Source organism: Oreochromis aureus, linkage group 18 (assembly GCF_013358895.1).
Source record: "Oreochromis aureus strain Israel breed Guangdong linkage group 18, ZZ_aureus, whole genome shotgun sequence".
NCBI classification, from domain to species: Eukaryota; Metazoa; Chordata; class Actinopteri; order Cichliformes; family Cichlidae; genus Oreochromis; species Oreochromis aureus.
The window spans coordinates 24,591,581-24,609,350 of NC_052959.1; the positions used below are offsets into that span (position 1 = coordinate 24,591,581).

General features: G+C 41.2%; 1 protein-coding gene across 3 annotated transcripts in view; it reads right to left on the reverse strand.

The window, feature by feature from the left end:
- The window catches only part of LOC116313370 (microtubule cross-linking factor 1), a 77,766-nt gene extending 60,259 nt beyond the window's left edge, over positions 1-17,507 (reverse strand). For all 3 annotated transcript variants that reach the window (XM_031731040.2, XM_039602739.1, XM_039602740.1), the window contains exons 1-3: positions 16,248-17,507; positions 11,425-11,649; positions 10,548-10,706 (exon numbers count right to left, since the gene is read on the reverse strand). In XM_031731040.2, the coding sequence (XP_031586900.1) occupies positions 10,548-10,706; positions 11,425-11,649; positions 16,248-17,081 (1,218 nt within the window). In that variant the 5' untranslated portion in view covers positions 17,082-17,507. The remainder of the gene's footprint in view (positions 1-10,547; positions 10,707-11,424; positions 11,650-16,247) is intronic.
- Between the last annotated feature and the right edge of the window lie 263 nt (positions 17,508-17,770).

Consider the following 17,770-nt stretch of genomic DNA (forward strand, 5'->3'; position numbering starts at 1 on the left):
ACTGCTGTCCTGTAAAATCAACCAACCGGCCAAGCCAATTCATCAGCCAATATTAGAGTACTGGAGACATACTGGTATTGGGGTATATGTGTCTAACTTTAAGTCTCAAAAACCAGTAAAAACAAAAAATCTTTTAAATTTAAATAATTTCCTGTTACTAAAAGTCTCTTTCTTTGAGATTTGGTGCAATCAAAAGATGGGATACTTCCTCACTCCAGTGCAACAGTGCAAAAAGAAATAAGCCCATTTAGACTTTGGTGCATCTGATTGTTTCTGTAAACAGACTTCTCAAGATAGCTTCCAGGCCCAATTAAGCCCTTATCAGCAGCTTATTATCCTTTAGCCCATGATTATCATGTAGTTAGGAACGGAGGCCTCGTCTCACATCATCTGCAATTCATAATTAGCATGAAGCAAGTTATTTTTCAAGACTCTGACTCCTCGTTCTGTTATCATCAAGCATGTGTCTATGGTAACAAAGCATGGATAAATAAAAACCTTACAACCCCATGATCATAAACTTGTGTCTGTTTATCTGGAGCTTTCCCTCAGGCATCAGCCATGTCTCCTCTGCTCACTAATGGGAACCATACCCACAGCATACAACAGAGCACTATTCTAATCTATGGAAGGAGCCTGAATGGGCGCACAGTTGGAGGAGGGTGTAGGTTAGGGGGGATGAGGGTCAAAATGATGCGTATGAGTGTCCAGCTGGCTGATAATGAGGTCGGCCTCACCCCCGCGCCACTTTTCCACCACCCAGCACTTCACTGTGCCCTTGTGTGTATCAAAAGGTTCACAATAGGTTGGTAATAAGAAGGAGGGGCTTTCGCTTCTGCACACATGGGAGCTTTGTGGCCAGAAAATGTTAGGAGGGGAACCAATAAAGGAGCAAAGTGAGAGGTGAAATACTGAGCTATTATGAAATCCCAGCAGACTACCAAGCTGCCACAGGACGTTGTAAAAGATAACGAAGTCTGAGCTCAGGTGGCGGCCAAGGTGTGCAGTGATCTACGGAGTTGTTACCCGGACTTGTTATTAGCCCAGATGATGGTTTAAGTCGGGGGGTTGTGTTTGTTTGTGTCGTGTCACAGCTCCTGAAGTGGAGCTTTTAACTGACTCTTATGTGATGACCGCCTTCCTCCCTCAGCTGGGCTGCAGCTTTGCCTTTTCTCAGTTTTCTTAGAGGGGGGTCTAAGCATTGATACGCTTATTTAATTAAAGGTTAACCAGTGTTTAATTTCTAAATATTGCAGTTTACACTCATAACTTGTAACATTTTGCTACTCCAGGGCTGTACTTTAAAACCAACCACGTGCGCCAGCTAATTCATCAGCTAGTATTAGGTTCTATATTGGTAATTGGGGTATATGTCTAACTTTAAGTCTCAAAAAACTAATGTTATCTAAGGATCAATGCAGTACAAACTCCCTAAAATTGGTATTTTAAAAGTTCTCTGCAAAGTATTCATGCATTTGCATTTACTTAAAATGGAAGCCTAGCGGTCAGTATATCCGTTCCAATCACTATAAACATCTATGTCTGAATCACACTTAATTGGGCATAAAAAGAATGAAAATCATCACTGGTTTGGCTCAATCTCAGATGGTTGTTCACGGGCAATGTGCATTACCACGTGAACTGCTGATCGCTTACAGAGCAGTTTAAAGCTTCAAAAAAAACTTCATCTAGTACTGCATATCACAGCATGACTTGGAAACGACAGGCTTGCCATAGCTCTCTAGAAACTACAATACCTCGACCTTCGTTATGTGTTGGTATAGTCAAACGGTGATGATGTTCTTCTCCAGGTCATCATTAGTGCAGCGAAATTCAAGGCCAGCAAAGGAGGGCGAGGAAGCTACACTAAAACCCCATAGGTGCTTAACAAAGAGGGGATTGAAAGCAAATTGAAGAGGTAATTAAAGGAGGGATAAGTCACCAAGATTTCACAGCTTTCTGATGTAGTCTTCCTCAGTCGTAACAAGCTATGCAGCAGGCCTCTGTCCATATCGCCAAAGTCATTATTTGCTTATGACTGTTTGCATGCAACATTCAACCTCGGAGAGGAAGCAGTGACAGCCTCTGTTTTCTTTCGCAGTCTCATAGTTTCTTCTGTAACAAGCACTTCGGATTAAAGCACAAACAGATCTATAGGCTCCCACAGTTCTCAGACACATGCAGCCCCATCTACTTCAAGTGAGAGACCACAAACACTAAGCCTTTCATGTAGAATAATTAAGATTTTGCAGGGGGTGATGAGCACACAGAATAATCAGGACCCTTAAATTATCATGTTAGTTATAAAACTCCTAGCTTTACTGTTCTGATCACTTTCAGTGCTCTCAGCTGTGGCAGGCAGCTGTTTTCTGAGAAAAACACTATGAAAGACTCACTGTATAAAGTACATATTGAAGCATTTATCAACTAGATATTTCAGCCAGGTATTTCCCTTAGGAGTTTACAGAGACCTGGACAAGTTAAAAGATGTGTTATTATTGAACTTATATTCATCTAGTGCCAGAAATAGGACTCCTAATGAATGATAATGCTTCTCTGGCTTTACTGGAAATGTTAAAAGCCAACACATTTTTCCAAATCTTACATGTTATATAACAACAAGGAAAGTAAGGAAAATCATTTTTTGGATATGAGTGCATCTTTATGTGCCTTTGTACTCATTCTGGAAACAGATTCTAGTTAAAGGCCATGACGTAGAGGCAAGAACAGAGCTTGTCTTGCACAAGCTTCGTGCTAAATAATATACTCATCTTTTCCCTGACAGTAGACGTGCTCTTCTGAAGCAGGAGGGCTGCACAATCCTCCCATAAGTCACTTTAGTCACTTGTATTTTACATTTATGTTGATGCAGCCTTGTCTCGCCCTGTTGCTGCTGTCGGTGAGGACATGGTGACAGCGCTCTGTGACTCAGGCGATCTCTGACCGCTGCCTCATCAAATGAACTTTTTTAGACTACAGCGAAGCTCACTGACTCCACGCAGTCCCTGTAGCCTGATCTATAAACATGGCTACAAGCAGCTTTTGACAGTAGGACTGCAGGCGTGCACGGGACATGTAACTGGGCTTATTTTGGAGTAAAAGAAATGGAAACTGGCCAGCACAGAGCTGCTGTTAGCATCCTGATAAGATGTAACACTGGGCCACCATTGGATCTAATTTACAACTAGTAACAGTTATGAAATAAATAACTGATTAACCAATTAATAACAGCTCAGCTGAGCAATGGTTTGGACTATCATATCATATTTTTATGCATATGAATAAATGTTGGAGCTTTTTTATTTATTTGTATATTTCTATAGATCATCTCCTTGTAATGCCTAATGACAAGAGTTCTTGCTACATCAGGATCACTCTATACGCCTTTTTCTGCTATCAAGCCACACATCTGGAAATTTTTAGACTTAGTAACAATATCATCTCATCTGCATATAACTTTAAGCTGCATTAGTGCATTGTTTTGGTCACTACGCACCAGAAGAAATTTACCCGTGTCCTCTTCCAGACAACAGAGCTGTTTGAAAACAGCAGATGGGTGTCAAGGGATTATTCTCTACAATTTTTATTTATACATGAAATAGGCTTGTGATGCACTACAGTTGTATTTATTGTTTTATTCAGGCTGTTGGTGAGAGAATTGTTTGCAGAATCAAAACAAAGTTAAAACTTTCTCACATGATCCTTACAGGATTACAGGAATCAAACTTAGTAAGAAAATGTCTGAATTTAGTTACCAGTGACCCACTTTGCATTACATGTAGTCATTATATATTATTTGTTATTGTGAAAATATGGATTACTGGAGCCTTAACAGGATTTTCTCCTTTCCATTTTTTTTTTAGCAAAAAGTCTTTATAATCTGGAAGCATCCAAAACAATTCAGCAGGATAACGTAGATCAGAACTGACATCTTCTCTCTTCATACCCTTAGGCGAGGCCAGAACAGCTTTTTCTGACTATATTTCACTCAAGGCGATGGCCCCCAACATACTACTGGGAGCTCTATTTTCCTGATGGCTTGTCTGTTCCTTGTGTTTGGAGGAGAGGTGAGCAACACAATGAATCAGCCTGAGTTACAGCCTGCCAAGCTGCTGTCAAACCCCCTAAATATAACTGCTAATACCATTTGTTACAGTGAAGAAGAGAAGCATCCATGATACCAACCTTGGATTTCTCCTGCTTTCAGATCTGGGTTAAGCTGAACAAAATAATGTGAGACAATGAGGTGATGTTTTTCAGGGCTTTATTTGCATTTTCAGATGTTTTGTTATATTTAAACTCTATTAAACCGCTGCACCTGTATCTCAGCCACGTATCTGTTGCACCTCTGCTCTGTTTTGGACTTGTTGTTTTCATTTTTTTCCCTTGTATAATTAATTTACTTAATCATCTCGCAGCACATTAAATATTCATTCTCCAAAAACACCCAACTGGGCCAGGGTTAACTTACCAGCTCAAAGCACAGATGCAAGATTAGCTTTGCCTTTATAGAGATTTTTTTCCCCCCATTTTCAACTATAAACATCAAATGATGGCACCCAAAAAAGGTGGAAACATCTGAATTTTCAACCAGCCATGGCGAGTTGCCAGGTCGCTTCCATAAATACAGATTTCATTTTATAGACATTACGAAAAACTCAGGATACATTTAGTTTAATTTCATCATCAAATATCAACTGTTTTAGATAAAGTATTTTACCAGCTTTGATGCCTGTGAGAGCACTTTAAATGCAAATCAGATGTGAACTACATGCCAAGGCTCACGATTTCTGAAGGCTGCGCTTAAGATGGCGACAAATATGTTTTTGAATTTCTTTCAAATGCCCCTTCATGTGTCTGAAGACATTTAAAGACACACTTTCATGCTGGAACGGCGAATGCTTCGGGATGTTTTCTGATTATAAAACGACGGCTTGGATACGACTGCAAATTGAAACATTTGAGCAACATGACGGCGTGCATGAAAAATAAATAAATAAATAAAAAAGGAGAAATTCCATTTTGCAAGGTTTTTAACTTCAAAGGCCAAACGCCTCAGAGTTGTAACACATGACTCCAGGGTTTCATGCACTTGTTGATTTTCCATTACTTGCTTTGGGTCTCCGATAGCTTGCCTATAGGGTAACAATATTATCTCCTCTAAAATGATTCACTACTTCATAGTTTAGGCATGCATGATACACATTACTGTTGTAAAATAAAAAGCTACGCATGAAGCACAGCCTTGATTTCAGATATGCGTTTATGGTGTTATTCTAATGTTGTTCTCGTAAATCAGAACTGAAGATGTGGTTTCCACCTGAAAACAGCAGAAATGTGCATGTAATGGCGTTCTCCTCTCAATCACGTCCACGAAGAATTTCTGCACATCGAGCAAACTGCACAGTGGCTGCGCGATGATAAGCTTTATATGGATGTGTGTCACTGCAGCAGATTTTGAGTCCCTACGCTGCTCCTCTCCTCACGCCTGTTCTCCTTCCTATTGGTGGAGTCAGACACAAGATACTAACTAGGTCAATGAGATTCCTTTACACTCCTCCAACAGGGGAACCACAGCAGAGGAGAGGAGAGGGGGAAGATGTGAAAGAGAGAGGTGAGGAGAAGCAAGGAGAACAGAAGGATCAGGAGATGCTTCTTTAAAGCCAAGGCTTTTTCCACCGAGGAAGGGGGGGAACGATGCGGCAGCTCTGACAGGAAACAAATGTCTGTGGTGACTCTCGCTCAGATATTGTTGATGTGACTTATTAAGAATGCAGGCATTTCCCTCTGAAATCTTTGTAGTGGGTAAAACACAGCAACAAAACAACTGAGAGGTTGGAACTTCTCTCGGAGACACCTTCAGTCTTTACTTTTAGATACGTGCACAAGTGAACCCAGTTATTGTGGCTCTTTCATAGTTAAAAACCAGCAGAGTTGTGTTGCAGTTAGTTATTAAAACACACAAAACAGAAGCTTGCTCATGAGCACAGGTGACTTTATGCATCCACAAGCACTTAAAGCAAATCAGCCTTTTGAATACAACCCTCATCGAACAGATTGCATCATGTAAACAATTTAACTCAAGTACATTCTGCCTGCAATCCTCCTGCACATGCTCTTCGTTTTAATGTATATTTCGGGTGACATACCCTTTTCCATTTCCCCAAAATGGCAGCTTCCAATCTCAAATGATCCTCAGCAGAGGTTTTTCTTTAATAAAGAAAAAAGAGTAACAAAATAATGATAGATGCTTACACTCACAGAGCTTCTCAAACATTTGCCAAAGAGATAAGATAGCTGTTAAGGAAGACGAGTGTCTGAGATATTTATCACTTTTAGCCATATTAATATTACATCACTGGAGCCAAAATCTCAGATGCAATAATCAATTAGACTGAAAAAAAAGAAAGTGGCCAGTGTGAAATTAATTTGGGCTGTTTGACAGACCAGAAAGGCTTTTTTGAAACATCACATCAGGGTCTGGGATCAAGTGATTAGAGATTCTTATTTCCAGATATATTCTGTCTTTTTTAGGGCTTTGCTATGACTCGATTAAATCAAAATTAATATAGTAAGCCCTACTAATAGTGCCTTCCCTTTTAGATATGTCCTCCACTCAAATTCATTAAGACGATGAATAATCCACACATACCTGCTGTGAACAGCTTTAATTAGAACTCCTTCAGCAAACACTACAAAATCACACTTAAATGCGCTCTGCCAATTCCAAAAGAAGCCTCATTTTACCAGCATATCCCTCAATGAGACTTTATTGATCACTGCTCTCATGACATCTGATGTCAAGTTAATGCTTCAATACGAAAATATCTGACGGGCAACATACCTGGGAGTCACTGAGGGGGAAAACCACCGCACAAAGGATTATCCTTTGGCCGTAATGAAAGATGAGTTTATCACAGCGAAGCGGGAACTGCAAATAAATCACCTGATGCTCATGTTCTGCGTGTTGGCATTTCATTAGTTCCATTTCATTACACACATCAGTGGGCCTTTCTTCAAATGTCAGAATGAAAAATCTCCCAACTGATCACTGTTCGCCTTCGTGCTGACCAGCAACGAGACTATAATTTAAAGTGAAGAAGATCCCGTCAGGCAGCTCTGCTAAACTGTTTGATATCAGGGCTGAAAGCTGTTGTTATAGCGCACGCACACGTGGCCTGTGGCCCTCTGCTTACAGCCATCCCCTACCTCTCTGTCTTTTTCTCCCTCGCTCTCCCCTCCCATCTGAGCGTACGGAAACATGCCAGGCTGTTTTATAACAGCCCTTCTTGTTGGATTAATCCATGCTGGGGTGCCAATCTCTGGGCCAGCGTCACATTGTGCAGCCTCCAATAGCCAAGAACAGGCGCAGGGACATGAGGACTTGGGTTTTAAAGGGCAGAGATGCACAAACTGTTGGAGATTAGCTGACCTTTAGCAATGCAGTGAAAAATTCAAACAGATTTTTTTTTTTATAATACTTTTTCAAAACAAATTGAGGATTAATGTGTATAAATATAACATATGCCTAACATCAGAAAAACTATTGGCAAATAAGATAACATCTACTGATGGCGGTGGCTGGATTTTAAGCTGTTAAATGTGCACACCCAGAGTGAGGAAGAAAACAGTTGATTTTGATTTTTAACATGTCATTTTACATGCACAATATTATATCAATGTTTGCATTTCACTTTAGGGAAACGTGTCAAACATGAGGTTTGTAGCACAGCTCTGTAGATCTCCTTGTATAAAAGCCAAATTCAGGTACAGAAACAAAGATGTTTACTCTCAGATAACACAATACATCTCGGTATCTTTTACGCAAGCACAAGAACTTTAATTAAACTAGATAAATTAATATAAAATGCAATTTCATAGGTCATATTTAAAACCAGCTGATTTATCAGTTTTCAGGAAACTTGCATTTTCCTTTCACATCCCACAAAAAATGGGAGTTCTTAGTCTCGACTGGTTGGTTTGTTTGTACTATTGTGTAACTTTGCTGTTTATAGAATAGCCCAGCAACTCCTGCTTTCATAAATACTTGTATGGTTACTAAAAGAAGCTTAATGTAACAGATCATCACACAGACTCACACACCAATGGACACATCAGAGGCAACGTGCGGTTCACTATCTTTACCAAGGATACTTCAATACACAGGCTGGAGGAGGCAGGGATCCAACCAATGCTCTATGGATTAGTAGCCATCTCTGCTCTTATTTAGAGTAAGTTTTACGTGTATAAAGATTAAAATCTAACTCCTAATTTCTGAAGAGTTCTTTGGAATAGATGGTTATATTGAACTTGAGCTGGACTTTTTTTTTTTTTTTGATCGGCAGTATGATTTTATTTGAGAAGCCCACGTTAAGGTGCTTTGTTCATGCAGTGGTGCTCGTCAGCATTTAAAATGTATGTTAGCATTCAACACTAGTGATAAAGGAGCTGAAAAGATATCCTAAGAAAACTAATGGGGCTGACTCATACAAACTAGAACAAAACTCAAAGCAGTGTTGGATTTTGTGCTTCTTTTTTTCTTCTGTAAATTGCGTCACGGTACACCTGAGTCATGGTTTACAAGGTGTAATTAAATCTGAAAGGGAAATGAAGAACTCCTCAATCCAGTTGAGCTACATTCTTATCAGTAAGTGTGTTGCTCCTTATCTATGGCCGATGTTATCTCTGTGACTGAGCAGCTCTGAGAGCAAAGGGCAGTTTCTTAGATTCAGTTGCTGAAACTGATCGCCAAATAAACTGCGTGTAAACGCTCTAATAATTTCCTGAAATGGTTATCCTCTCTGCATTTTGAATTTTAAAGCAATCAAAAGACTTTATGTGAGCCCACGGACAAAGAAATGTGGATACCAACTCTGAACACATTTGGGGGTGCTGTATTATAAAAGAGCCAGAGACGGTTTATGTTTTTCTGGGACAAAGCTCGGGGGAAAACACAAAAAATCATTTGGAGCGGCCGCTGTCTCAGCCTTTCTACTTACTACTCCCTCCACTCCTCCTCTTTGAACAAGACAGTCTGTGTCATCTTATGCTCATACATGTATGCATCGTCCCACCACCACCGAGCACCGTGCTGCATAAAACTGCACTGAGCCACAGTTACAGAGTTACACAGCACGCCCTGCATTACAGATATCTGAAAAATGTCAAAAGAACAATGTGCAGCTTCCTCACACTGCACTCTCGCTCTTTCCCAATAACTTTCTTTTAAAAGGTTATCAGGATTACAGCAACAAGAGTTGCGTTGACTGCATTAGCACATCCATAGTAGACATGAATTCTGCCCCTCGGTCAGTTCCTGATAAAGCTGTCTTTGAAAACAGCGATGTTGCGAGCACTGACAGTTAAGGTCAGAAACATCTTTAGAATATAGATTCTGAACCAGTGGTAGACCTTTCTGAAGGGTACGCAGAAGCATGCAAAGTCTTACGGAGACAATGTGGCATGAGCTTAAAATCAAAGCATCTTCAGCAGCGCACATAACGACAGGAAACGAGAAACGGTGTCATCCAGCTGCCAAAAGAAAGCCACATCTCCAGACTGACCACTCTGGTATTAGCCTAGTTTTTTCTTTGTTGGCAGATGGCATGTTACCTCCTGTTGTCAGAATCGATTAGTCTAAGCAACTGAAGCTGAGCAGCACTGAGAATAGCTTCTGCTCATCTCGTTACCTGTGAGATGGCCTTACTTCACAGATACTCCTCCGCTGAGGGAAACAGTGATACTGAAGTATAACAAAAGCCTAAATTATACTGATACAGCAGCAAAAACACAAAATTAAAATGTTTAAAGAACATGGGTAAATTGGGAGTGTGGGTACACTGCAGTTAAAGTGGGAGTGTACTTCCTAGCACCTAAAGAAGCATGACTTTCCATGATGCAGATTCACCACTAAACTAGAAAAACAGAGCTTAGACATTACTTGGAATATCCTCTCTGACTTCATAGGTATCACATACCTTCAGCTTAGTTCGTCTGAAGCACATAACATCTAGAACAAAATGTTAGGTACTGATTCTTGGGATGTAGCCATTCATTATGTGCCAAACCGTGTAGTGGAAAATGCCATCAAGGTCAAAATGTCTAAACTAAGAGAAGCACGAGAAGCAAGACATCTGGTTTTGACGAGCTCTTTCATTGTTTATTGTTATGAAGTGAAGAAAAATGTTGGCTAAAAGAAGTCGCTGAACCTCTTGCCTAACGTGCATTTATGGGAAACTACTTGTTCACACACCTGAGCTGTGAGTGGGAGGCGTTTTTTGGCCTTATTTTTGAGTAATACAGCGAAAGTAATGTGTTCACACAGCCTGATGCGAGTGTTTTAGAAAAGCTTCTGCACTTAAAATACAAAATGATTTCACTGCAGTGACCCTCCTGCTGATCAGGTCAGTGATCACCATTCATCTGAAACATGGACACATTAACCAAAATTCCTCCTTGTTTATATGTGGAAATCCATATTTAGAGGCTGTTAATTTACAACAAACCTACAAACTAAACTCTCAACTACTGCATTGTTATTCTCTGACCTCTTTGGTCCTCTCCAGCTCGTTGGCCAGTGCCTGTTTGGCAATCTCCACCTCGATGATCTTTTGTCTGAGCAGCTCGTTCTCGTCCTCAGCTCTGCTGCGTTTGTCCTCCACGATCTCCAGCTCGTTGTGCAAACGTACCGATACATCTTTGGCCACCTAAGGTCACACGGTCCCAAAAAGTTCAAACAAAATGCACGTGTAAATATGTTAATTAAGGTACTCATCTATTGAGTTACATCCTAACACATCCTAACACAAATTATTATATAATTTGCTGCCCTATAGGAAAAACTTTCTTTATCATTACTATTAATAAACTGACAGATTAGTTGATAATGACAATGATTATTAGTTTCTCTCTTAAATCAGTCTTGTGACACTATCAGTCATTGAACTATTTCAGTTTCCACTTGGACTTCTTGGACTTAAATCTCGCCCTCTAGGGAGGTGCAGGTCCACTGTGAAAATAATGAAGCAAAGCTAAGGTAAGGTATACGAGTTTTTTTGGTAAAACAAACACTGACCTTTAAGTAAAATTAAATGTTGTGCTTTTTTTATTGCTATTGATTGATTAAAAATATAGAGCATGGCGGTTGAACTTTTTTCAGCTTCCCAAATTTTAAAATGCCAGAAAAAGAAATAATGGCTAAGAGTCATAATGTTTCCACACTGAAAAGCTGCTGCGAAGAAACTTACAGCTCAGTTTATTCATTATCCTAAAGATAAAAATCTCTGATTTTAGGATTCTTCATAACATTGGCGTTATGTGTGAACACATGCGATGCTTTGGCATGACAGAATGTCAGTGTAAATGTATTGAGTGATGACAGGTGTTACTGCGGTCACTGACAAATACACAGAGAAGCTCGCAGACCTTCAGATCCTGCTCCAGACTACGCAGCAGCTCTCCGTCCACATGTCCGGTCTGAGCGACCCGTAGGCTCTTCTGCTCTGCCTTTCGCAGGCGGTATTGCAGGATTCGGCAGTTTTTATTAGAGCGGTCCAGTTCCCTCCGCAGCTCCTGTATCTGGTAGACCTCCTCCTCCAGATAGCTGTCTCGCACCTCCTCCATCTCAGCCCGCAGCTCGTCCACTTCATCCTGAGAACGACAAAGGAAAACAGAGGCCGACTATGTTAATAATGCACATTAATAATACTGATATGATTTGAGTGCTCATTTAGAGTAGAAAAGCAGAAAAACGCTATATGAATACCGATCCATTCACCTTTTACCAGATGCTTGCTTTTACTGAATTAAAATGCCAAAAAGCACCAAAAATCACTTTCAAAGAAAAAAAATAGCCTTGATGTTTCTTTCCAAAAATTATAACCTGGTTACTTAAGAGAAAAAAAAACAAAAACAAAAATGCCTCTCATGGTTTGTTATGGGACTGGCATGGTGGTTTGGTGGCTAGCACCAACACCTCACAGCAAGAAGGTCCTGAGTTAGGATCCAGCTCAGGCCAGCTGGGGCTTTTTGTGTGGAGCATGCATGTTCTCCCTGGGTACTCCCGCTTCCTCCCACAGTCCAAAGGCATGCATGGTGATTCTAAATTGGCCATGCATGTGAATGTTTGTTTGTCTCTATGCGTACAGGCTGGTGATGTATCCAGGGTGTACCCCGTCTCACACCCTGTGACAGCTGGAACAGGCTCCAGCACAACTGCAATGCTGAATTGGAAAGTTAGACGTACTCCTGAGTTTCTAAAAATGTATCCATTATTCCATTTTCTTAATCACTTATCCTATTCAGGGTCGGGAGGGAGCTATCCCACCTGTGATGGGGCTCCTGGACAGATTGCCATTGTATTGCAAGACTAACACATCAAGACAGACAATGATTTGCACTCATATTCACAAATATGACCACTTTAGAATAACTAATTAGCTGAACCTAGCATGCATGTCTTTGGGAAGAAGCTGGAGAGAGCCCACACAGGCACAGTGAGAACATAGAAAGTCCTCACCTAAAAGATGTGTATGAACCCAGGATTTCCATGATGTGAGGAACACAATAACTTCCAGTTTAGCATGCATGCGAGCAGCCTGCTGTAAAGACCCAGCTTGACTCTGCATGACTGTCTGCTCAGCTGTGATGCTGCTCTGCTACATGTGCTGCAGACAGTGCTGAGTAAACCAGTTAGAGTCACTCCAGCAGACAAACAATATGATCAAACCCTTTCGAAACCAACCTAAAGCTCTTTTTCTGCATCATTTTGTTAAACCAGTACCAGACAACATGCACGCCAATAGGAGTACATCTGCGATACAGCAATAAATACATAAATCTGGCACAAGTTGTGACGCTGAAATGTAAAACTACAGATCTAAGCTCCTCTACTTTATATAACACCCATTAAACCTGCAATATGCTGACAGTATTGTATTATCCAGAGGAGGGACTAGAATTTAAGATTTATCCTACACAGTGGCAAACAAAAGACTATGGGGGATTTTTTTTTAATCGTCTCAAAATATTGTATTTTTGTTGACTATAAATTAACCAGCAACACATGTAAGAAAATTGCGAAATATTCAGCCTCAGATGAGCAAGAAAATACTATTAAATTTCAAAGCATTCTTTAAGCTAGATTTTAATAATAAGTCATTTTCCCCCCTCAGACGGCATCTTGGAACAAAATAAGAGAATTCATCTTCTTGGACTTAAAAAAAAGAGAAAGTTCAGACAAGACAGCTGAAATATCCAATTAGAGAATGGTCACAAAAAATAATTTGGTTTATTTTTCCGTTGACCAGAGTCTTGGAGTAATAAAAACACAAGTGGAACACTTGACAAAACCACCAATGAAAATGGAAATTGTTGATTCTTCTCATTACTCTACAAAAAGACGACGTTTTACAGCTACACTTATTTTAGTCCTAAACTATCAATTTTTAATGGTGTGTGATACAAAAATATAAGAAAGGCGATACAGTATGCGGTAATATACGGTGGTAGATTACACTAATACTTTTATATGATTACATGAGTTCCAGTAATGCAGGTACTCTTAGGGCTGATGATGTAACATTACTAGTTGGTTCTAAGCATCTTATCTTCGGATTGGATGCATTCATATTCTCCAGCTCCTATCAACGTAACATCGCAGTCTGGAAAAAGGGAGATTTATCTGCAGTACCGAGGCACTACTGAGGTTTGTTTGGTGACCACTGAGTTTGCCTCCCATCTCGACGAATCAGTTTGTTCTGTAGATTTCCCCTGAGACGTTTCGTCCTAGGACTTAACCGCCACTAGATGAAAAGACAATTGAACGCAGAAAAAAAGAGAGGGAGGGGATGAGTATGTCAATTAATGAAAACTAAATCTATCCTCATTTGGATTGGAAAAGCACACGGTCCATTGTTATACGAGGAGGGCCCCGGAGGAAGCAGCTAATGACCTCGTACGGGGTCGAGCCAATCGATGGCCAGGTTAAAAGAGTCAGAGGCAAGGCAACATCCTGGGAGCAGGTGTATAATCGCTGATGTTTATGAAGGGTGTGCATGCTGGGTCACCACCACTACTTACTCCTCTCTTTGAAGGGTGGTTATTGTGAATTATCAGCTGCTTTAAGAAAGCTGGAGGTGTTTGTTCTGACTGTATTCACGATCAGTGAAGACCTGGAACAGATGATTTTACTATCAGTTTACCTGCCAATTATTTTATTTGTAATTGATTTATTGTTCAATCGAGAAAGCTGGAGACAAATTTGAATACTGACTATCATCATTTTTAGCATGCTTTGTAAAATCAGTAATCCAGAACACTAATGTAATCGATTTACATAAACAGAACATAGACAGAAAATTTTATGATCATTAATGAATATATAATTTCATTCTATATAAGGTTTTAAAAGCGAGTGGAACTAAAACAATAAGACAACTGACTGATTGACTGACAGACCAAACAAACAGCAACAACACTGATTTTTCATGATGTTAAAGTTGAAATTTGAGTAAATTTTTTAAAGAAAAATAACTATATTTTTATACTATATAAAAATGTACATTTTTATATGCTTATAAACATTTGAAATACTTATGGATGGGCTGAAAGTAATGTTGATAGACTAATAATAGACCAAACAAGTAATTTATCTTTCCAGAAGTGCCAATCAGATAATTAAATAATAATCATAATAATAAGATAATCTATAAAAGGTTCCAGCTATTCTTCTTCATATAACAGATATATTTTATAATTAACTTTGAATTTAAGCTCATAAAAAGGTTTAAAAAAAAACTGATTTTTTTTTTAATCTTGTCAACTTTCCAAAATCAAATAATATTAAACGGTAAACCGCCACATTTATGCTTGAAAAACAACAATCAGATCGCTCGCTGATTAATTTGCTCTTAATTAACAATTAATCACTGCAGCTCTAATAAAAATACACACTTTTGTCTTTTGGTAGTAATGTAATCTTGTCATATATATAAATACCGTATAAACAGACAGATTTGATCAAATATCGCTCCCCTATCTCCCCTGTCTCCCTTCACCCCAAGCAAAACAGCCGAACCATCAGAAATAATAAATTCCCAAGATTCCCAAGAAAAATAAATATGTTGAACATTTTTTCCATGAGGATAAGATGCAGCAGAGATGAGGGCTCCCATACATTTTTGGGCCATGGGGGCTGGGGGGTCGTAAAGGACCTCAGAGACCCAGCTGGCAGGCTGACAGCCAAGCAGGAGGGTGTTTGAACCCGACACACATGGGACATCTGACTGTTATCAAGTCCTGTGGGATAAAGCCATTACAGCGAGAGCCAGTAAAGCTGATTAACTCTCTTGTGTCTCCACCGAGCCAGAGAGAGACGCAGACATGCGTGATCAACTTTGAAATAATACTCTCATCAGTAACATGCAAATAAACCTTGAATTAAAAAAAAAAAAAGCTGCAAGAGTGTATGCCGCATTAACTGTTTACCTCCCCCTCCCCAAATTATGTGGATAACCTACTTAAAGGGGAGGAGGGGGATTCTGCGTATAAACAGGTCCGCTGAAGTTGCAAACAAAGCATTATAAACGTACACCCTCTTAAAAATTCAGGTTTTTTTTTTTTTTTTTTTTTTTTTATAAAGGAAGAAGAAAACTCTGGGTTAGACCAACACACATGCATTCGTTTGTTATTCACTTATGTTGTGAACACAGCTCCAAAAAGTTAAGAAATAGCAGAAATAAGATCTGCACCGCATCTGATTACAGTCTGTTCACATCATTACGCGCACACACAGATCTACTTATGTGTGCCCCAAATGCAACAGAGTGGAAAATAGATGTTGAGACTTTCTGTCTAAACAGACTTTGGTGATTTGACAACAACAATATGAAACACCTAAATTTTAAAGGGCATACTAGGATAAAAACCACTATCAACGTAATCCTATTGATAAAGGTCAAACCAGCAGGGAATCCCGGGAAGGTTAAAAAAATATGAGTGATGACATGATGAATGGAGAGCGGGGATTTCGTGGGGATCACAGCTGTGCAAGGGGAAATGTCTTAGGATTGTAATTATGCTTTCAATTAGTGAGCAGGTGGAAGTTCAAGGACACTTAAAAAGAACCCATAGATGTCCTGTGACGGGACCGGTTTGGATTGGATAGCTGCTCTGGATGAATTGTGGAAAAATGCACAAAAAAAAATCCCATGATTATTCTGTAACTTGTTGAAATCAGGCTGTCATACCTTGAGGTAGTCGTTTTCCGATCTCAAGTCCTCAATTTCCCGTAGCAGGTCCTCCTCGGTTGCTTGCTTGGTGCTTGGCAGTTTGGATTGTGCGCTTGCGGAGGGTTTCTCCTGCTTGTCTCTCTCTCCGTGCGAGCCCGGAGCGAGCTGAGCCTGAGACATGCTTCCCTTGGCGGCGGAAGCCTCGGTTGTGCGCGGCGGGGCAGCAGCTGTGGATCCGGTAGCTTCTGTTCCCAGCTGATCCCGGTCACTGGAGCCGGTACCAGACTCGGCGTCGCTACTAGCGGCTGGTGCCAGCCTCTGCTCATCCGACAGCGGCTCGGACGGGCAGTCTGACAGGTCTGAGCTGCTGTCGGTCTGGCTGACTCGGCCGAGAGGCGCTCCGGTCGGTACCCGGATCGGGGATCCATGGCTGAGAGGGCCCGGGGAACCGGAGGCTAGTTTTCCCTTCTTGCCTTTGGCGAGGATCGGACTGCTGGTGCAGTCCGGCTTGATGCTGGCGGGTTTGGGCTCAGCTGCAGCATGCTGTGGCACCTTGCTGGGCTTTTTCGCGACGGCAGACTTAGTGTTACTTTTTGCCGTGGCTGCTTTCTCCTTGGCTCCGGCTGGGGTGCGTCTGGAGCTGCGGTTCAGGTGGGCTAAGGGCACTGTGGCAGACTGCTGCTGCTTGCTTAGTTTGGGGGATTTCGGTACGATGGCAGGTGGTTTGGCGCCGCGGCTGTGCACGTCTTTCAGGAAAGGTCTGGCCGGTGAAGGCGCTCGGTTCAGTCGCTTCTTCTCCAACTGGTGGTTCTGCGGTTTGGTGTCGCTACCAGAGCCATTGGAGCTCTCCATTATACACCGACACCGGCAGCAGGAGGCTGATGACGGAAACGATCAATCCACAGCGCCGCGGAAAATCTCTGACATGCGAATACAGAATAACGGCCAGGTTTCTCTACCTTCTTCTTCTTCGTCGTCGTCGGGTTGGGGATGCGCATCCTGCGCTGCGCTGGGTGTTTGTATGATTACTCCATCCTGAGTGTGTTTACCAGGGTGTCATTGTAGTCCCCTTTGGAGGAAACGCTGCAATAAACAGGGATTACTGGGACGGATGGGATGACAGACAGGTTGCATCTGCAGACAGGCTTGTAAGACTCAAGTTGGAAAGAAAGGATTAAGTCAGAGTCACACACGCCTCTTCTCCTCTTACACACTCCGGGTTTCCACTCCTCACTTCCACCAGGCTCGGTATGTTAGACCCCGGTGTCTCTCACCCCTTCTCACTCCTTCCAATCTGACATCAAAAATCTGCAATCGCTGCGGCGAGGCACGACGCCCGTGATTTTCTCCTGGGCGCATGCGCCGCTGCTGCTGCTTCACAAGCACCCAAGCACACCCCTTGTTTTCTCGGGACCAGGCGGGACCAGGTCTGACACGCTCTGGTGCGCATGTCCTAATGGCACGCACACCATTGGCTATTGAACACCTTCACGCGAGGAGCAAAGATGACCAATAAGTCTCCACGTTTATAATCCTCAGTA